Source organism: Meleagris gallopavo, chromosome 1 (genome assembly GCF_000146605.3).
Source record: "Meleagris gallopavo isolate NT-WF06-2002-E0010 breed Aviagen turkey brand Nicholas breeding stock chromosome 1, Turkey_5.1, whole genome shotgun sequence".
NCBI classification, from domain to species: Eukaryota; Metazoa; Chordata; class Aves; order Galliformes; family Phasianidae; genus Meleagris; species Meleagris gallopavo.
Genome location: NC_015011.2, coordinates 185,967,675 through 185,989,401, shown reverse-complemented (window position 1 = coordinate 185,989,401; position 21,727 = coordinate 185,967,675). Strand labels below are relative to the sequence as shown.

Sequence of the window (21,727 nt, the reverse complement as noted above, 5' to 3'; positions counted from 1 at the left end):
AAATGAAAAAACAAAAACCACCAAAACCTCATAACTTGAAGGGAGCTTATGAGCAGGAGGGGGACCAACTTCTTGCGTGGTCTAATAGCGATTGGACAAGGGGAAATGGCTTTAAACTAAAAGAGGGGAAATTTAGCTTAGCTGTTAGGAAAAAATTCCATACTCAAAGGATGGTGAGGCCCTTGCACTGCTGCCCAGAGAAGCTGTGCATACCACATCCCTGCAGGTGCCCGAGGCCAGGTTGGATGGGCCCTGGGCAGCCTGAGCTGGTGGTTGACAACCAGCCCATGGCAAGGGAAGTGGAACAAGGAGACCTTTAAGGTCCCTTCCAACCCAAGCCATTCTGTGAATTTGTAAAACTGAAGGCAGAAGAACATTTTAAGCTTTTTTTTTTTTTTACACCCAGAGTACATAAAAACACTGTCCTTGTTTAAAATAAGGAAAGGGTTGAATCATGTTTGTCCTGTTGTGTAGCAGATGGTCAAGATGAGGCATAAAGTACGGGAGCGCACAGGTGCTCATAAAAACAAGAACCCAAACCCCACCTCAGGAAAACAAAGATTCTTTATATGTGTCATTTCAGAACTTTATTTTTTAAGCTAAGAATAGAAACTAAAGTGGAATGATATTTTTGAAAAGAAATTAAAATTTGCATCAATATTGAGCTCTTTGAGAGCTATACTTTTTTTTTCTTGTTTAGGAACTGGAATGAATAAAACTAAGGTAATATTTCCTACATGGAGAATAGTTGTTTTTCCTGCTTTAGACTGTTCTTGTATCATCCCCCAAATTTCAAGCATGTGAGTTAATGCTTCTTTATAGATATACTTAAAGTGGTTATTAACTGAAGTCCATATATAAACCCACGTCAATGTTCCGCTCAAAAACAAAACAAAACACGCTTTTCATATCTGGGCTATTTAGATTAACTCAATATGTAAATAAATTTGGCGTGTTTTGTGGAAAAAACAAACCTTGCATCCTTTTGCAATCAGTCAATATTTTTTTATACAATATAGGGGATGTTTCTTAGGCTGTTTTAATTTCTTCTTACTTGAGTTATGCTTAGTCAGGATCACAATAACTTCAGTTAGCTATAAAATCTGTGATTTGATAAGATCTTATTTGAAGGAATAGTTTGTAAGGTGTACCTATGAGGGGATCTCCTGCTGTCTGTGGCATGTCGCATCTTTACTACAGTAAAGGAGTTATCCTGATTTTTTTTTTCTTGGACACTACAAAACTCTATTTTGATAAGATTTAATGCTTTCCTCTACTTCAGTTTTGGTCCTAAAAATAAACATATAGGGCAAGGATGGATGTGGTAATACTGATGTTGTTTGGAGAGTGGCTACATTTACATAAAGCTTGCTCAGAAAATTCTAGAAGGTACCAAAAATGTAATTTTTGTACTGCCAAGGAGAAGTGGCATTGAATTCTTTAACAGGGAAAGAAATTTTTGCAAGGAGATAGAGCAGTAACAATTATCTCCTTGCTATGGAAAGAAGTTTTGCTTCTGAGAGTGATGAGAATACTGAATAGCAAAACTGTGTGCTAAGAAGTTTTATTTCAGTATGTACAACTGAATATCAGCTTTTTGAAAAAGTTTAAAGTAATGCCTGTTTCCTGAAGTTGTTATGTTGTTTCTTTGCAGTTCTAACCCAGTAACCACTGTGTTAGACAAACCAGATAGAAGATCTGTGAAGGCAGCAGCATCAACAATAAAAGTAAGACAGGTATTGAACGTAGAAAATGTTATCTTTTACATCTTGTGCATTTCTTTGCTTGAATGGTAATGATAATTTGAGATTTGAGGAAGAAAAATAATAGGCTGGAAAAAAAAAGAGTGTTTTTTGTTTGGGGGGAGATGATGGAAATTGCTAAAATTTCAGTCCTAAAGTGCTGCTACAGCTATAATCACTGTATGCCTGTACTTGACATTGTTTCCAACTTTGTCAGGCACTGAAAATAAGTCTCGCTCTCTTCCAATATCTTTAAAGTACAGAAATAGATTTACTTATTTATTTTTGGAATTTTCAACTGTCTTTTAAGTGGTGTCTTATCTGTGCTTTGGTAACTTCAGAAGGAACAGGATTAGGCTGTTGCTGGCATTTCTTACGGTTTTGTGGTTCAGATTTATTAGATGTCTTGTTACGTATCCAATTTAAGAAGTGTGCTTTTAGACACTGCTGACAGAGTAGTGAGGCAGAAGAAATCACTGAACTTTCATTTATTCTGCCAAGACTGTACTGATACAACAACTCCAATTATAATGTTCATGTCTTTTTTTTAGCAAAGGAGAAATCCATTTAATTCCACATTATCAAGTGATAACTCGAACAGCGGAGAACCAGAAAGCAGACAAGCCATTCTACCTCAGCTATCAAATAAGGGTAAATATTAATATGACTGTGAATTTCTTAGTGGTGGATATGGAAATTAATTTTACTTCCATTGCTTCTTATTGGAGGATAAAACAGGTTTTCATACCTTAATTATTCTACTTAATTTATCAGCTAGTTCATTTCAAACATGTAAAACATGAGTATACTCAGGAAATAACTGTTTCACACATTCCTTTTGCAAGTGTTCTTGTCCTGTCACTGGTAGAGAACACAGCAAACCTATATTCAAGGAAATTTCTATCATTATGACCTTTCAGTTACTGCTGCTATTAGCTCAACAGAAGAGTAAAACCTGCCTTTTTCTCTTGTGCTTTCTCAGTCCAATATATTTTAGAATTTCACATTTCCTGTGGAATTCTCTGCAAGCAAGTGGATAAGTGATGATTTATCACAATGCAGGCATCTGAAATTGTAATTAACAGGCTTATACATGTCAATTACTCTTATGTATCTAATATGAAGCTTGCTAATAGAAAAAGGAAACGTGCACAAACAGAATTTAAAAAATCTTCATATCCTTACTGAGAGATCGTTCTTGCTTTTTAACTTGTTCTATGTGAAATTGAAAATACTTTCTTCTGTAGACTGCTGTTTAACTTCTGTACCTGAAAATATGCTTGCATATTCAAAATCTGCCCCTTCCCTGTAAAGTTTAATCCTTGCATGAACTATGCTGATCAAAAAATTTGATGTGCTCCCTATCTTTGAAATTATCATTTTTTCCCATTCTGAGAGTATTAATTAGCTAGAAGATTTTCACCTGTTAAGGTTTCCTGTTATATACAAATAAAATCAACATTTACATTGAATTTCCTCCTGTGTTTTGCTGCAAGTTTTTTTAATCAATATAATCACTTCATTCTAGATCTGCACTGCATCGTACCCCTCTGTTTAGGCAGATGAATTTTGTGTAAATTCATGATTTCTTCTCTGTGTACATCTTGCAGAAATTTTGTTACCTTCAGAGGAGAGCCAACCTAAAGCAAACTTACTAAATGATGAAATGGAGGCATCTAAGAAACCTTCTGAAGAACCTACTGAGGAATCACAGAAAGGACCAGTTAAGCGTCCTATCCCCAAAGCTAGAAAACTAGTTCACAAAGTAACTAATCCTGTGCCACAGGGAGAAGACTTTTTTCCCAAACCAGCAAAACGGACCCAGGGGGTTAATGGTGTTGGTACACTGCCCAGGGGCATTCTGAAGCGCAGTTCAAGTTCCAGTTCCACTGACTCAGAAGTTCGGGCTAATCACATGTTGGATGTTCAGAGTAAGAACGGTATTCCTACCATATCTATTTTGGAAGGGGAAGCTGACAGAAATTCTCTTATGGAAGAAGCAGAAGATTCCACGCAAATTTCACTGGAAAAATTAAAACAAGTGAGGTTCTCTTCTAGCATAGGAAAAGGAGAACCTTTGCAAAGCCCATGGCTACATCACAGAAGAGAAACACGGAAGTCTGATTTGTTAAAATCCGGTGAAGTGAAGACTAGTGAAAATGATGCTAATAGATCAGATTCTTTTAAGAATAAACAAACTTACACTGGAAAGCCTCTGGAAACCTATTCATCAGCTCTACAAGTGAAAATAACAGATAGTTTACAAGAAGATACGTCCGTATCCAGTCCTAATGGCACTAATGAGTCAGTCTCCCTTGTTAATCAAACACTGCAGACAAAGACCATTACTCCTAAGAAACCTGAAACTCCAGAGAAGGCCTCCACCAGTATCCTGCCAAAGAACAAAAATGAACAGAATGTTGACCAAACACGTGAAAATAACTCCAAGTTTTTGAGCCATGAATCAAAGTCTCTCAAAAACTTTACTGGTAAGAGACTGATAGGAATAAGGAAGAGAATGCAATAGCACACAACCCATATAAGTTTAAGTTCAAATTGCTAGTATCTAAAAATTAACAACTAAGAAACACAAATGATAGGGAACTGCTGTATTTTGTAGAATTTCTAGAGCATTTGGATTCTAATTCTCTAATGTGTTAAAAATTTTTAGATTATCTTCTGTTGGCATTCTTAATAGATTGCTGTCAGCTGCCATCCAGAGCCTGGATGGTCAGGCATCTTTATTGTGGATCATGAAGGTGACATAATGGTGCTTGGATAAACTTCCTCTATTAAAATTTGGTAGATGTGTCTGGGTGGGAACTGAAGAATTCCTGCTGTCCTGCTGTTGACTGTCCTTGGTAGTAAACGAATTGTAGCTTGAGGATTATTCAAATGACTGAACACAAATATGCCACTCCTCCCTCTCCACTAAAGCCTCCCCCTTCATTAGAGCCATTTCCTTTGGAATATAGATAACCAATCTTACCTGCTACCATCCCCAAAATAATATGACTAGTCTTCCATCAAGAAAAATCCTTTTCCGTTAGGAATTTTTTATTGCTCTGTTGCACGTGGTATGATTCTTTCAAAAACACATGGAGAGAGCTCTTTCATCTGCTAAAAGTTTAAATAAAGAAGCAAAAAAATCATAAAACCTAGCAAAATGAAACAGACACCAAAACACCCCTGCCCAACAAACAAAACAAAAAAATGAAGTTTTGAAGATTAAAAAATTTTTGAAGTCTTGTCTAAATCCTAACTCTGATAAGCTTGTTTATGTTGTAGATGAACATCTGCTTTCTGCTGAGACAAAAATACAAGAACTGTCAGATATAAATTCTGCAGGTCTTCAACAAGGTAAGCCTGATCTTGTTGAGGAACGAGGTGCTAAAACCGTTTTCAAGCCTGACAAGCATGGTGATGAAATTGTGGAAGTGGCTGACGAATCTGTATCAGAAGTCTTAGATTGGTTTGAAAGAAGTTCTGGTACTGAAGATAGGAAGACTGAATCAGCCGGATCCCAAAGTGGGGAACTCAAAGAAGTGAACTTTACGACCAGAACAGTTCTTCCCACAGAGCACAGTGGAACTAGTCTGGATAAAAAAATGCAGGTTAGAGAAGAGTTACCATGTGGAAAGAATAAACAACTGAATGCTATTTCACCCACCACATTTATTTCAGAAGATATACAACTGATAAAAGAGAGGAGGAAACCTAAGCAGGGTAAAGAGAATGAGGATCAAAATGAGAAATCCCTAAGTGAGCTTGACTATACAGGAATTGAAGCAAAAGAATCTGATGAAGAAATCAAGCAACAAAATAAAATGAATGTCTTGAAACATCATGAACTCATGTTACCAGCTCAGAAATGTGTACTGGAAAAGGCAGTAAGAGCAAAAAGAAGAATTAGGGAGATTAGAGCATTCTGGGAAAGGCATGAAACTATCCCCAGTCACGGAGAGAAAGAAGTTGGTATCCATATTAATACATCAGGTGGTGATGCATTGGAAGGTCTCAAAGAAAACGACAGAATAAAACCAACTGCACTTTACTTACCTTATGGATTAGATGGTCAGAGCGAGAGTACTGAATTAAGATGTGCAATCCAGGCTTCAAAAAACGAACATCAAAACGCTTTTGAGTTTGGACCAGGCCATGCTGTTAAAAAAACAGAAAGACCACTTCCATATGAGGGTAAACTTAATGAATATACAAAATTGACAAAAGATAGTGTCTTGCAGTCAGGAGTTGGTGTCACTTCAGCTTCCCCAGAAATCAAAGATAAGGATGGGAAAGAAACATTTAAAGGAAAAGTTGCTGCTTTTTCCCAGCAGAAGTCCAGTTTTCAGGCTTTGTCTTTTAAAGAAAAGAATAATGAGATGTCCAAGAATCAAATTTCAAGTGCTTCACAGTTTCAGAGTCTGAGAAACTTTTGGGATACTAGAGTTAAGTTACAAAATAGCATTGATAGGGAAGATGTTTCTTCTCCAAATAATGCTATTCATAATAATACTTTTATAACCAATGGCAGAAATGCAGAGGAAGGTAAGGGCAGAGATAATGTGAGCAAACAAGAGTTAAGCCAACATCAAACACAAGCATCTGAGGAAGAAAAAACAGGGAAATTAGATTCTGTGGTATGCAAACCGCCTGTGGGATTTCTTACTTTTAGAGGTTTGAATGTGACACCCACAGAAGATAAAGACACTGTCCAACTAGTCAAAAAGCCAATCATTTCTCAACCCTATGAAAAAACAAGTCTTCAAAGGCAAGAAGTTAAAGAACACACAGAGAAAAATATTGTTTCATCAAAAGAACATCCTCTCAGAGGTTCTCAGAGGTACTCTGAGCAAAACCTTCCCAGAGAAATCATTGCATATCAACATTCTGAAGTAGGTGTAGGGATGAAAACGATTGATACTGTGAATAATACAGCACAAACTAATTGTAATGTAGATTTAACATGCCAACAAGATACTGGTCTGTCTGGAGATGTCATTGAGACAATAGAAAAGTCTCTTGCCCCCTCCAAGGCCAATGGCTTGAGCCTAGAAAACCTGGTAAGGGAGGTTTCTGAAACTCCATCTCCTAACCCAAGACACGCAGACAGTGCAGGACAGAGGACTGCTGAAATGCAAGCTAAAAATACCAACTACGAACAAGATGAAGAGTCACTGCAGGAAATCAGTGAGACTGTACCAGAAGTCTGTTGCTCCCTCTAAGGTCAGTAGCTTGAGTTCTTCTCTAGAGAAACTGCTGAAGGAGGCTTCTGAAACACCGCCTCCTAAACCAAGACGTGTGGACATGACAGTACAGAGGACTGCTGAGATGGAAGTTAAAAACACTGCTTGTCAGCATGATGGAGAATCATTTCAAGAAATCATTGAGACCATAGAGAAATCTGATGCCCCTACCAAGGTCAGTGGCTTAAGTTCAGCTCTAGAAAAGCTGCTAAAGGAGGCTTCTGAAACACCACCTCCTAAACCAAGGCGTACAGTACTGAGGACTGCTGAAGTGCGAGCTGAAAACACAAAGCATCAGCAAGAGGAAGAGTCACTGCAAGAAATCAGTGAGACTGTACAGAAGTCTGTTGTTCCTTCCAAGCAGAGTAGCTTGAGTTCTTCTCTAGAGAAGCTGCTGAAGGAGGCTTCTGAAACACCACCTCCTAAACCAAGACGTGTGGACATGACAGTACAGAGGATTGCTGAGACGGAAATTAAAAACACTGCCTGTCAGCATGATGGAGAAACACTGCGAGAGATCATTGAGACCATTGAAAAGTCTGTTGCCCCCTGTGGGGACAGTGACTTAAGTTCAGCTCTAGAAAAGCTGCTAAAGGAGGCTTCTGAAACACCACCTCCTAAACCAAGGCATATGGATGGCATAGTGCAGAGGACAGCTGATATGCAAGTGGGAAACATGTTCTGTCATCATAATGGTGAATTACTGCAGGAAACACCTGCACTGTCTGAGGCTGAAAATAAAGCATTGGATGTTAATTTCCAGAAGGTACTGAAAGATGTCTGTGAAACACCAGCTTCTACACTGGAAAATATGGATAAAAAAATGCAAGGTAAAATACGAACTAGTCAAAGTATGTGTATGCCACATCAAGAAGGAGACCACCCTCAAGAAATACAAGAAACGATAGAAAAAACTACTGTTTCAAACAGTGAAAAATTCAAAGAATTCAGTAGCTCATTGGAAAAACTTCTTCAAGAAGTGTCTGAAGCTTCATCTCCAATATCCAAAGCATTAGATAAACAAGAAAAGTTTGGAAATACGGTGTTTCCATCACAGACAGAGACTCTAGTCATGACAGTGTCACAGCCTTATGATAATGCTTTATGTAGCTGTCATAAACAGGTGAAGACAGCTATCAAGAGTGGAGTTCCAGAACAAAATGTAAAAGCTTCTGTAGATGATCTCGCAACTTCTGAAGTGTCTGAGCTCCTTAAAATAAATGAGGCTATTATTAAAAAAGAACAGAGGAACACATCTGCAATAGATCTTCCTTCCTTGCAAGGAGAGACCAATACAGTGATCAAGCCATTCAAGATAAATGAAATAGGAAGGAAAGGTGAGAGCACATCCTCGGATGCCTCTGAAGATAATTCACAATTAAAAGAACTGTTGAAATTGAGAAGAACAAGCACACCTCTTAAAGATGAGAGCAGTTCTCCTCAGCTGGAAGGAGTTCAGTCCAGCCTGGCCTTTCAGCGTGAAGATAATGATGAAGAAGATGGTGACAGTTTGAATTTTGGATCCCGGCTTTCAGATGAAAACTCTGATTATTATTCTGGAACTGGAAGTTCAACTCGTGAGCCATTTCTTTTCTAAAATTCATGGTGCTGGGTTGTTAAGCATGGCTACAGTTTTTCTGGTAGTCAACTTGAAGTATATTATCTAAAAGTCCATGTGATATCTATTTCTTAAATGAATGCTTAGGATATTTGCTTTGGAAGGATGAGAAGAACTAATTAAGTCCTTTAATTGGAGATCGCTTGACAAACATGTAGTATGTTTGGGTAAGCCTTTTCGCTCAGAGGAATTCAGTAGCATGAGTCAGTCACATCAGTCTTCATGCTCTTACCCTTTCGCTCCTCCCCTGTGACATTTCTTTCAAATTAATAACACTCAGATTCTGGTATTTCTTCTAAATACCCTGGATTAAAAGAGGAAATAAAATCAGTGCTTGACTGAGATCATTCTTTAGTTTGGCCAGCTAGTCTTTGAAGGTAAAAACTTATGGAGTGGCTGGATATTAAGACGATATCAATACTTTATGCTGTTTAACTTAGCATTTGCATTGATGCCTGTTACACAAGGAAACAAGTGTATAAATGAAGCAAGCTATGTACCAGAACTTTCATTACTTTAAGTTGGCAGCTCTAGTGTGATAGTTTAATCTTTTTATTCTGCTCCTGAGAGACTGGAAATGCTCTGCTTACTTATAGAGTCTGAGAAATCTTGAAAGTTCTAGGACATGCCATGTTTGGATTTATTTAGTATTTCCAGTGCATGCTCAATGCCTTTGCTGAAGGTCAAAACAGATTCCCAGAAGAAATTGGTGGTTGGCTTTTTTTTTTTTAAGTGACTTGTTTAAAAAGGCATGTCTGTGTGTGCAGTTTTCATGTGTTTTGTCTCGTAACAGGTTCAGAAGAAGAATTAAATCCTGTTTTGATGGCTTTGAAAAGGAGTGCAGATAGGAAAATGCCTTCCAAAAGTCTAGAGGACATTCCATCAGCTACCTCAAGTGAGCACAAAGCTTGTGTGTGTCTCCCATGACCTCTAGTCATGCTTGAGCATGCTTATGCTGTTCTTCCATACAACTTTGCCAAGCAGTATTTTTATCTTTTTTTGTTTGTCAGTAAGCAGTGTGAAGTTTGTATTGTAAAACTGATATATTTTTTTTCTCAGATGGCTTAGTTTTCAGTTCTTAGTTTTTCTCTTGAAACACTGGTCTATGAAGCAGACATCTTCCAAAAAATGCACTGTGTTATTCAGTGATGTACATTTTCTTTGATGGTTAGAAAGTTTTCAGTAGTGAAAGTATTAACAACCACCCAAATCAGTAATGAGCTGCAACTGCAGTTCTGTCCTAGCTGCTTGCTTGGCTCAAGCGAGTAGTCAGTGGAAGCATGAAAAAATTGTCTTAGTTTAGTAGGTTCCCCTGTTCTAGCAGTTAATAAAGCCAAGCTCATTTTAAGAGAATGGAATGAGACAAGATTGTACTTAGGAATCATTCCCAGGCTCTCTCTGTAGCCTCCTAAAACTATTATTATTGATTACTGTTATAATTTGTGTCTGCATTCACCCTGCTCCTTGGTGTTTTTATATTTATTTCATGTCTAATGGGGAAGATGTGAACTGAAGGGTGGAGGTGTAGATTTTGAAAGATGTTGGCTATTGTTGGCAAATTAATCTTCTGAATCTATTTATGCTGTTGCTCACTTCTAACTAGTTCCAGGATGTAGGTATGCACTAACATTGTTGTAACAGCACGCTGATAGAAATTGTGTCAAGATGGTACTGCTTCTTGGATGCAGAATTGAAGTAAGCGTTCCAAGTAGAAAACATCTCTTGAATTAACCATTCCTGTGGCTCTGCTATTTTTTCTCTTTTATTTTTGTCCATAATTCTGTCATTTCTACTACAATCCATTTCACTGTAACGAACAGCAAGCTTTCTAACCACGTGTTACCTTTTTTCCTGCACAGATAAAGGAAAAATAAATATTCCAAAGGAAGAATTAGCTCTTAGTGCTGAAGATGGTAAATATCTTGTGTGTCTGCATGGAAGTTTGTTTTCCAGTATTCTCTGCTAGTGAAAGTTTTTTGAAGCCAAGAATTGTATTATTTGAAATTAGACTAACTTCAGCATGACTTAAATGCTTTTGTAGAATTTTCTTATTTTATTCTTTAGTACTAGACTTAGGTTACGTCATCTGATATATATACAATCTTTGTGTCATCTACCAGCCTCTTATTTTGGCCTTTGGTCATTCAGCCTGTGAAACAGTTTCTGTAATAATTTAGAGCTTTGAACACTAGCTTAGCTGAAAAACTGGGTCTAATTCCATATTGGATTTGTTCATCTGTTACATTATAGCATGCAAAATGACTTAAAAAAAAAAAGAAAAAAGAAAGCCCTTCAAAATACATCAATTGAAAAGGATCTCTTTGCTGTCTCAATCCACCAAAGTAGAATTAGTTTAAGCAAAATATGACACAGGATTGGCTACTGTAGATAACATTGATCTATTAATGCATTACAGATGCCTTAGTGTTAATTTTTTGTATGTTCCTTTAGAAATTTCAAATCTAAGCAAAACAAAAGCAAACCTGCTTCAAGATGATGTCAAGATGAACATGCTGGAGAACCATTAAATAACATTGAATATGCTGAAATATAACACAATTGTTTCTTACCCACTGCATTATGGCACTACAGTTTTAAAAACAGTTGTGTAAAGTTGCATTTTTTTGAACTTCAAATCATTTTGAATGTTAGTGGTCTATAACAGAATAGAATACATGCAATGTCCAATATGTTAATGAGTCTTAAAAACTCTGTACTTAAGTACATAATGTTGCCTTCAGATGGAAAGCCTTACTGAAAGCACATTATATATTCAATATGTAGGCGCTGATCTGAAAAGGGTGGCTTTTTTTAGTTAAATGTGTTGTTAAATACAGTGAGTGAAGTTTTGAAAAAATGATTAACCCAGCCAAACTAATAACTGTACAGATACAGTAAAGCAAATTCTCTTGAAAATAATATTTTTTTAGCTAAGCTTACACATTCATGTTCCCTCCTTAGTGATTTAGCTCCTATAAAGAATGATGCAAAACATAAACATTCATGAGGATCTAGGAAAGTGAAGGCTTGTCACACATAAAATATGTTGATGTTATTTATAAAACTGTAAAGCTGTTTGTGCCACTATTGACTGTTGTCAATACTGCACTGAGCAGGTCTGAAATCTGATCAGCATCAAGTGAGGAATGAAAATACAGCAGAAAGTGAGTAATAGGATTCTTCAAACTGACAATGGGGAAGCTTCTCCACTGATATTTAAACTAACACATTAAAGATCTTTTTTATTATTATTATTATTTAACAACTAACAAGTTGCACATCTAGACTAGAATATTGCTGAATAAAGTAACTGCATCTAACTGCATACTGACAATAATTGATATCTTAACCACTGTTTGAGCTTCGTCATCAAATGCTTTGGAAAAAGCTTAACTCTTATAGAAACAATCCCAGCATGTGCGTGGTGTTAAAATGTGTACAACAGGTACATACATGGTTCTGCAGCTGTGGCTGTCCATTGCCAAAAAATTCTCTGTCATGGGATATTCAGTATTAGTATATTTCACCATGTGTATCTAGCGTAAAGACCTGTAGTATGTAGAGCTTCAGTGTATCATTAAATACGAGTGTGTTTAGAGCATGAAAAATTCTAAGAGTTGTGAACTTACAGTAAATTAGATCTTTGAAAGTCTAGTTTGTGTAAAGAAATAAATGAAGAGCACAGAATTGAATTTCAGTAAAGGTGTAGCAAAGTTTGAGCACTGGAACTGGCTCCTCAGGGGAGTGGTAACGGTACCAAGGCTACCAGAGTTCAAGAAGCATTTGGGCAGTGCTTTCAGACACAGGGTTTGAATTTTTGGTGGTCCTGTGTGGAGCCAGGAGTTGGGCTTAGTGATCCATGTGGGTCCCTTCCAACTCAGGATGTTCTAGGATTCTATGAAAGTTAAATAGATTGGCTGTAAGAAACTGCATCATTGAGATATGCTTTTAAAATTAACTAGGAATACTTCACACTTGAGACCTTGTTCAAATGTAAACATTTCTTGATTCACCCAAACATATTTTGCCAGTAATTGGACTGAGAAATAAAAAAAAAAAAACATAGTTTGGCATGTAGACCAATTTCTTACCAAGACATTCTGATTACTCTTACGGCAACAATGGCAAGGTTGGTGCATGAGTACACTTATCCTTATTCTAGAAAGAAAAGCTGGAAAGTAAATTGATCATATTTGATCAGAGTGGACTTTCAGCACTCAGTGATCCACTGTCAAGCAACGCAAACATTTTGTCTTCTGACAGACAAAGTTTTGTGGCCAGAGTTACAGGAGATGTCAATCTAGATCCTTCCTAATGGTAGCATCTCTGAGTTCTACAAGAAAGTTTACAACTTAGATGTAAGGTTTTCCGTGCATGTGCATGTATTTTGTCTGAGGTTGGTTGTTTTTAACCATGCCCTGCTATGGAATCTCACTCTTTTGATGTCCAAGCTTTTTTTGAAACTTGAATTGCTGCTCTTTAGTCTCCACAGTGCCTTCACAGCCTGATAAGCCATTTTCCAATCCTGAAAAAGTCAAAGGACTGAGCAAGTCAGTACCATCATTCCTACAGGAAGAGGTATGTTACATCTCTTGAAGAACTGTAATTAAAAATTTTGATTGCTGTGGCATTATGCATTTGCCAAATAGTATTTCCCAGGTTCTGCCAAGCCAGCTTACTACTTGCTTGTAGCATGTAACTGTTTCAGTATAACAATCAGGATGATCACAAGCAACCTGTAGCTTATTAACCTTTCAGACACTTCTATTCCTACTGTACAGCTATACATAAAGAGTATGTTTTATCAAAGAGATTGAAGCATAGTGAATGTTAGCTGTTATTCCCAAAGGCAATTTCTAATCTTAAAATAACAGGTCTTTTATCTTCAGAACATGCATACATTAATATATTTGTTTTGTTCAGAGCCTAAAATGTTTGAGTGAGTGTGTAAGACTATATGTAATGGCATCTTCTGGTGACCTTTCTCAGAGGGGTAGTAGTTTGGGATGGAGGTTCAGGTATGAGGCTCTCTAAATGAAAGCTCAGTATTTCCAGCAACGTCTTCGTAAATCATTTAAATTATTATTTAATGTCATTAATTCAGTATGATTTGTAAGAGTATGGCGTGGGCCATGGAATAAACTCTGAGGGCATGTTCATAGCTCCTAAAATGACACCAAAGTTTGAAAAAGATAAGCTATTGGAACCTGGCCTGCGCCTTCCCAAACAGTGAGCAGAGAAAAGTGTTGAGACTGTATATAAACCAAACACCAGTCTCCAAACATAAATGTCTAAAATAGGTAGCTCTGTAGATAACAGAATAGAATCATAGAATTTTAGAATCTCCAAGGAAAAGACCTCCAAGATCATCTAGTTCAACCATCCACCTACCAACAATATTTCCCCACTAACCCATGTCCCTTAGTACAACGTAGTTCAACTTAGTTCAACTCTTTGATAGGGTAGATAACAGCAGGACAAGGGGAAATGTTTTAAGTTGAGGGAGGGAAGATTTAGGTTGGATGTCAGGGGGAAATTCTTTACAGAGAGAGCGGTGAGGTGCTGGAACAGCTGCCCAGAGAGGTTGTGGATGCCCCGTCCCTGGAGGTGTTCAAGGCCTGATTGGATGGGGCCCTGGGCAGCCTGGTCTGGTATTAAATGTGGAGGTTGGTGGCCCTGCATATGGCAGGGGGTTGGAGATTCATGATCCTTGAGGTCCCTGCCAACCCTGGCCATTCTGTGATTCTGTGATAACATCTAAACATTTCTTGAACACCTCCAGAGATGGTGACTCCACCAGCTCCCTGAGCAGCCCGTTCCAGTGCCTGACTACTCTTTTGGAGAATTCCTACTCTCAAACCTGAACCGCCCCTAGCACAACTTGATGCTATTCTCTCTCATCCAGTTGCTACTTACAGGGGAGAAGAGGCTGATCCCTACCTCACCATAGCGTCCTTTCAGGGAGTTGCAGAGAGTTATAAGGTCTCCCCTGAGCCTCCTCTTCTCCAAATTAAGCAAATTCAGCTGCTCCTCATAATACATGTGCTCCAGCTCTGTTGCCCTTCCCTGGACATACTCCATGGCCTCAGGAGTAGCTCTTTCTTGTGCGATGGGCCCAAAACTGAATGCAGTACTCAAGATGCAGCCCGGCCCCACCAGAGCTGAGCACAGAGGGACGATCCCCAATCACCTCCCTTTGTCCTGGTGGCTGCATTATTTCTGATACAAGCCAGGATGCCATTGGCCTTCTTGGCTACCTGGGCACACTGCTGGCTCACGTTCAGCCAAGAGTTGACCAAAACCCTCAGGTCCATTTCTTCCACAGAGTCTTCAGCTGCTCTGCCTCAAGCCTGTAGTGTTTCCTGGAATTGTTGTGGCCAAACTCAACTTATCTCTGCAGATATTCATAATGTGTGTAGAAATTGTTGTTAGTTTGCATTTGTTAGTAGAATATCAATGACAGTGATTCATCTGCATAAATGAAGAGGGGAAGCCTTGCACATTGTTGACATATGAAACACATCAGGGAGATAATACTTTTTATAGCAAATTGCATAGGAAAGCTTATGTGGAAAGAAGCATCAAGTCTTCTATCCAGTGATGGCATGGAGATGTCATGAGTGGGGTTGTAAGCATACTGCCTGATGATGACCAAAACTGCAGTTTCTTGATGTAGAAGCAGTTCCTTGCTTGCTGTCTTGCAAAATAAGCATTTTTTTTTCAAAAGCCAATCACTTTATCCAGTGCTGTTTTACTGTGCATGTTACCTTGCAACTAACTTTGCCTCGAAGGAATGGGAGAATTGATGGTGTTCTCTGTATAACAGAAAGGGACTGGTGAAAGACCTGAGCACTATCACTTGCATAAGTTTATGCACAGCATAGTGAAGTAGAGAAGTTGAGTTTAATTGGCCCAATAAAGTTAACTTTGTACTTTCCATTGCTATTTGAGATTTAAGAAAAACCAAAACAGTTGCATTATTGCTTTAAAAATGTTTCAGCTTTCTGTTAGAAAATTTAAATTCTAGTTTTCTTTGAGTCCCAGTCTGTTATTAAAATCAGTTTTCTTTTTTTAATGTTCCTTGTAACAACAAAGAACCTACACAGACCTTCTTTCTGTGATGTTTTTGTAGAGTGATGACAGAGAGACAGATACAGCATCAGAAAGCAGTTATTCCTTTGGCAGAATCAAGAAGAGTCCCAGCTCTCTAACCAATCTTAGCGGTTCTTCTGGCATGGCCTCCTTATCCTCTGTATGTACACAAAAGCCTCGTTTTAATGACACTTTGTTTTTGCTAATCTCTTCAGAATTGTTTTGGCTTCCTTCTTCCTCTTCTTTTTCTTTCCCTGGCATCTTTCTCCTTCCTTCCCTCTCTCTGCTCTTTCTGTTATGTGAACCTTCGCTTGGAATTGCCTTTAAAAATAAATAAAGATTATTTTTATTTTTTGTTTTCTAGTAGTATGCTGGAGCTTGCTTGGTCCCATCCTACAGCGTACTCTATGAACTCTACACAAAGAGGCTTTTACATTAACAGCTAAAAGTTGTAGCAAATTGGGGAAGAATTCATATAGAACGAACACTTAGAAATGGATTATGGGGTAGAGGAGAAAATAAGTGAAAGAAGGACAATATTGCTATATGGGGTGAACTAGATAATCAATTTTAAGAAAATAAAAAAAAAACATCAACAACATACATTTTTCTATTTCTACCTGTCCACAGCTTAATTTTCAAGTATGTTTTCTTTTGGCACCTAATTCAGGCACATAAAGACTCTGTTGATTTATTTGTTGGTATTTTCAGAAGGTAGGTTGTCCTAAAGTTTTAGGCTCTGCTTTCTGCAAAGATAACCTGAAGAGATATACACGTATCTCAAGGATATGATCTCACACAATCTGTAGATGTATAGCATCCTATCATTTTTTTATTCTACCTCAATGCAATAAGTAAGTTTTTCTGTTGTTGTTGTAGAAAACTTGGCCTAACACCTTCTAAGCTTCACAAGTAACATTCTTCCTTTTGCTAATGTGCTTGCTAAGGAGCTTGTATAATAGTGTATACTATATTTCATAACTACATCCGAAGGGTCATTGTTAATTTCTTTATTGTCTGAATCCTGAAGGTAACTTCTGCTCTCTCATTTGTTAGAAATGCAAAGCCAGAAAATTTTTTTTCCTTGTGTGTGATACAGGTGAGTGGAAGCTTAATGAGTGTCTACAGTGGAGACTTTGGCAGTGTTGATGTGAAGGGGAACATTCAGTTTGCTATTGATTACGTAGAACAACTGAACGAACTCCACATTTTCATTTGCCAGTGTAAAGACTTGGCAGTTGCAGATGTCAAGAGACAGCGGTCAGACCCGTAAGTAAAAACAGAGAATATTTTCTTCCTTGTGTAATTTTTACTTTTAATGTGCAGATGAGAACTGTATTTTCTTTCCAACAAATCTGTATGATTGAGTAAACAACCAAATAAGTGGAGACTATAACATGCTTTACATGTTTTTCTACTCTGAACTGAATCTAGAATTGCTGTATAAATTGTTACATACATTAATGTGGGAAACTCGAACTTCTAAGGATATGAAATTCTATTTTAAATTTTAACTTCCAAGATTAAGGGGAACTTAGTTAAGTGAATTTCTTTTACTTTGAAAGTAAATACTCGTGTATTTTGGAATAGGAAGTTGGAAGGGGTGTTTTCTTGCCCCCATTATGAATCTGTTTACATTTTAGGTATGTGAAGACCTACCTGCTTCCAGAGAAATACAAGCTGGGCAAACGGAAGACCTCAGTGAAAAAGAAAACTTTTAATCCAGTCTTCAATGAAATACTGCGGGTATATAACAAACACAGATTAGGCATGAAGTATAAGAAATTCTAACTTTTTAGATTCAGATGCTCTCAAAAGAGATATTTGTGTTAAGATGAATTGCTCCACAGGTGTACCTATGTTTATCCACTGATAGTTTATAGTATTCTCTGGATTGAGAACACTGACTGTTGTGTAATACTTGCAAACAAACTCAAGCTACTTAGGAACTTAAGGTTTGAAATATTAAAATATGAAGAGTTTTGTCTTGAAATGAAGTGAGCAGTTATGTATGTTATAAACTCAGACACATTTTCTCTAACTCTGTCATTTTCGTTTTCCCCTTCATTTCTCCCTTTTGGCAGTACAAAATTGAGAAAGATCTCCTAAAGAACCAAAGCCTTAATATCTCTGTCTGGCACAATGATACCTTTGGGAGGAATAGCTTCCTTGGTGAAGTGGAGCTGGATTTAGGAACTTGGGACTGGAATGATAAATCCAACAAGCAGATCAACTGGTTTCCACTCAAGCCTAGGGTATGTTACTAAGGATGGGTTAGCTGTTTTACATTTTCTGGTGTGTATGTGAAAGACCAAATCATTCTTTATTTAGGCCTGATCTGTGTCTTCTGTGTTTTTTTTTTCAATGTGAAGAAGCGAGGTGAGTATGAAGAAGTGGCACATACTTATGCCTTTTTGCAAGATAACTGTTGCTGAGGCTGATTTCTAGATAAATATTCCTACAGAAGTGAGTTTATGAAGTGCACTTTCCGTTGCACAAAGAATAAGTTTCTTATGTGCCACTTTTAAGTACACAACAATGGAAAAGAAGTGCTCTCAAGGGCTTTTGATGTCTCCTGGGTCTTGTCCATCATTTTGGTGGTAGAACTATGTCTCTGAGGCACTGTCAAGTAGCTCAGCTTGCCCTAAATCTGTGGTGTGTTCTAAACTGAGGGAAGACTGAAGAAGAAAACAGAAGAAAAATTATCATGTACAAGTCAAGGTTGTTACTGTGCAAAGTTCTGTGTGTGTGAACTGTAGTGTTTGAGATTTTTCTTAAATTTCAGACTTCAGCGATGGCTTTTGAACTAGAAAACAGAGGGGAGATGAAACTAGCTCTCCAGTATGTTCCACAACCTGTTGGAGGTATGCATTGCTTCTTGGAGTTTGCCAGTGATTTGGAGTTTTAGCTGGGGGCAAGGGATTGGTTGGGTGGTGTCCTGGTTTTAGCAGTATTCTATATAATGGCATCATGCGGCAAGCTGTCTGATGCTTAAGCACAGTGCTGGGTGCACTTTCTGTGTGTTGTGCTTCTAGCAGACTCAGCTATTTCATGTGAGTTCTGACTATGGGAGACATGGTCTTCCAATTCTAGGTGAGGGATTGAGGGGGAAGAGCTCTCAGCTTTTCCAGGAGGCCAGCTGTGAGGGCCTGCTGATAAAGACTAGCACTGACTCTCTCCTTCCTCCCCTTTATTCCTGTATCGGGAAAGGTGTAGTGAGCAAGACTAGGGAAGTCATCCTGCTCCTGGCACTGGTGAGGTCACACCTCAAGTACTGTGTTCAGTTTTGGGCACCTCAGTATAGAAAGGACATTGAGGTGCTGGAGCAGGTCCAAAGAGGGGCAACAAGGCTTGTGGAGGGCTTGGAGAATGTGCCATATGAGGAGAGACAGAAGGAACTTAGACTGTTTACTCTGAGGAAAAGGAGGCTGAGGGAAGACCTTATTGCTCTCTTCCAATATCTGAAAGGTGCTTACAGCAAGAGTAGGGCTGGTCTCTTCTCACTGGTGACAGGAGACAGGACAAGGGGAAATGGCCTCAAGTTGCAATGGGGTAAGTTTAGGTTGGATATCAGGAAAAGCTTCTTTACAGAAAGGGTTGTGAAGCACTGGAATAGGCTTCCCAGGGAGATGGTTGAATCACCATGCCTGGATGTGTTTAAAAACCATTTGGATGTGGTGCTCAGGGACATGATTTAGCAGAGGGTTGTTAGAGTTAGGGTAGAACGGTTAGGTTGTGGTTGGACTCGATGATCTTTATGGTCTTTTCCAACTTAAGTGATTCTATAATTCTATCCTATGATTTATTTTTGGTTTGTTTGATTCATTATTCATAACTGTTGTGTATTATTTCACATTCCATTTCATAAATTACTTTTCTCTAATCTCAATGAGGTTTTTTTACTCTAAATTTCCTTCCTTCTTCCAAGGGGAGGGAAGGGTGTTGTCTGATTAACGCTTCAAACTGCGACAGGTGGGAAGTAGCTGTACAAAATTTTTCAACAAATTTAGATGTCTTGTTTTAAAATATATATCTTTTCCTGGAGGATTGGGTCACTCTGGCCATGAATTCAGTTTGAGGATCACTTCATGGTCTTCTATTTTTTTTTATGTTCCAGCAGAAGAAATTACCTGACTGTTGTAGAATTAGATGTACAGTCCAGTTAATCCAGTCTGTATACTTATGTTTTGTTTTCTCTCTAACAGATTTGGAGATTATGAAATCATCACAGTTGCTGTGATTTGTTACATAAACAATTACAATGCATTATGTTCATGGAAGTAGCTGTATGATCTTTTTTAGGTTCTTCCTGCCTGTCAATTTATAACTGGCTGGCCTGACATTGAAGCTAGGTCAGGTCTTCAATCCAGCCAGCCAGTCAATAAGAATGAAATATATTAAGAGCACAGAGAAGTTCATTTGAAAGTATAAGCAATGGTAAAGGCTACACTAGGTACCTACAAAGATTAATCAGAGCCAGGATTTTTTATTGTCATTTTAAAGGAAAGAAGATTCTGTCCACTGGTGAGGTCCACATTTGGGTGAAGGAATGCCGTGATCTTCCTCTTCTGAGGGGCAACAGGCTCAACTCTTTTATTAAGTGGTAAGAACTGTGATTGAAGTCATCAAAAATGGTGGCACAATAATGTCACTGTTATTTCTAATCTTACCTTCAATTTTCTATGTTTAAATCAAACACAAAACAACAAATACTTAATTACTTTCTGATTTTTCTTTATTGTAATGTAAATTGTCCTGCAGGGCTTGTAACTTCAAGATGCTAAGTATTTACTAGCAAGTAAGATGTACTGAAAAAACTTTCTTAGTAGCCACCACCCTTTCATTTCAACTGCTTAGCTTGTTGGTGGAAAGGCTACTTAGATTTAAGTGAAGTTTTGTGTCTGGTACAAGTTGTATTTTAACAAAATAGGTTTGTGCAAGAGTATGCTTTAGTTTACTGTATCAGGGGAGAAGACAGAAGTGAGAGCGACAGCTGTATTTCTTCCTCCCCACAAACTGATTTAAAATATAAAGAGGATAGCAAGATGGTTGGGAAATCTCTGGCAGTAGCAAAAAGGCTTCAGCATCATTAGTGATAATCCAGCGAACAGACTCACTTGTGCCTCTTCCCTTCCATCCTCTGAAGTACAAGAGTCTTCTTGGAAGGGTCTGAGAACATGATCTTTGAAGTTTTCTCCAAGATGCTGAGCCATTTTATCTTCAGTTGCTTTGTAACATGCAAAGGAGTGTTAATCAGTAGTTTTTGTTTATGGAATAAGTTTAATGCCTGTTACACTGTTAACCTGCAGTGCAAACTGATAGTGTTTTTTTTCTTTCTGAAGTACAATTCTTCCAGATACCAGCAGAAAAAGTCGCCAGAAAACAAGAACAGTGTCAAAAACTACAAACCCAGTATTCAACCATACCATGGTCTATGATGGTTTTAGACCAGAAGATTTGAAAGAAGCCTGCATAGAACTCACAGTCTGGGATCACAACAAGCTTGTCAACCATTTTCTGGGAGGTCTCAGGATAGGCCTTGGAACAGGTACTAGAAATGAAGAGATTAATCCTTAATTTACAAAATTGTCTTTCCATCCTTTCCATTTCTTTAAAAAAAAATAAAAATAACAGCCATTTATTTACTTAAGAGTTTCATTTAGTGAGTTATCTGTCACGGATCCTGCCTTATCAGTCAGCCTTAATACTACTTCCATTTACAAGTTAGAACAAATGTAGTAGAAATAAACCTTTGTCCTTACATCGTACCTGGTATGAAATAAAAGAATACTCTATTTCTGCACCCAGAATCTTGATAACATATCACAAACTTATGCATGCAGAAACTAGATAGGTGGTATAGAATCAGTACTGGGTGGAGATAAAAGGACAGATTGGGAATGTTTAATAAGATTTGAAGATTTTGGATATGGAAACTTATAAAAGCAAATATGTTTATTTGCAGAAAGGCAGTGTGAGATATGCAGATAGAATTGCATGTTTTTCCCAGTTTATATATATATATATAT

General features: G+C 37.8%; 1 protein-coding gene across 9 annotated transcripts; it reads left to right on the top strand.

Moving 5' to 3' along the window:
• The first annotated feature begins 1,622 nt into the window (after positions 1–1,622).
• On the top strand, positions 1,623–21,368 carry LOC100540319 (synaptotagmin-like protein 2). Of its 9 annotated transcripts, XM_010706190.3 has the most exons (15): positions 1,623–1,736; positions 2,294–2,393; positions 3,353–4,231; positions 5,031–5,102; positions 9,400–9,501; positions 10,466–10,519; positions 11,723–11,770; positions 13,090–13,184; positions 15,739–15,858; positions 16,798–16,967; positions 17,342–17,444; positions 17,783–17,953; positions 18,484–18,562; positions 20,202–20,301; positions 21,041–21,355. In XM_010706190.3, exons 1-15 carry the CDS (start codon positions 1,638–1,640, stop codon positions 21,273–21,275), a joined length of 2,427 nt encoding a protein of 808 aa, XP_010704492.1. In that variant the 5' UTR covers positions 1,623–1,637; the 3' UTR covers positions 21,276–21,355. The 9 variants fall into 9 exon arrangements, 8 of the variants coding, with proteins under 8 accessions (XP_010704492.1, XP_010704484.1, XP_010704483.1 ...); XM_010706188.3 differs by lacking the exons at positions 1,623–1,736; positions 2,294–2,393; positions 3,353–4,231; positions 5,031–5,102 and adding exons at positions 6,774–7,234; positions 7,616–8,565 and having other exon boundaries at positions 21,041–21,363; XM_010706183.3 differs by lacking the exons at positions 1,623–1,736; positions 2,294–2,393; positions 3,353–4,231; positions 5,031–5,102 and adding an exon at positions 6,774–8,565 and having other exon boundaries at positions 21,041–21,365.
• Positions 21,369–21,727: the final 359 nt, after the last annotated feature.

Bases quoted from the DNA above. Each gene is read 5' to 3' on its own strand.
- LOC100540319 (XM_010706181.3), top strand. From the start codon at position 1,638: ATGTTGTTTCTTTGCAGTTCTAACCCAGTAACCACTGTGTTAGACAAA. The intron at 2,394-3,352 runs GTAAATATTAAT...TACATCTTGCAG, and splicing joins ACCTCAGCTATCAAATAAGG to AAATTTTGTTACCTTCAGAG. The intron at 4,232-5,030 runs GTAAGAGACTGA...TTTATGTTGTAG, and splicing joins GTCTCTCAAAAACTTTACTG to ATGAACATCTGCTTTCTGCT.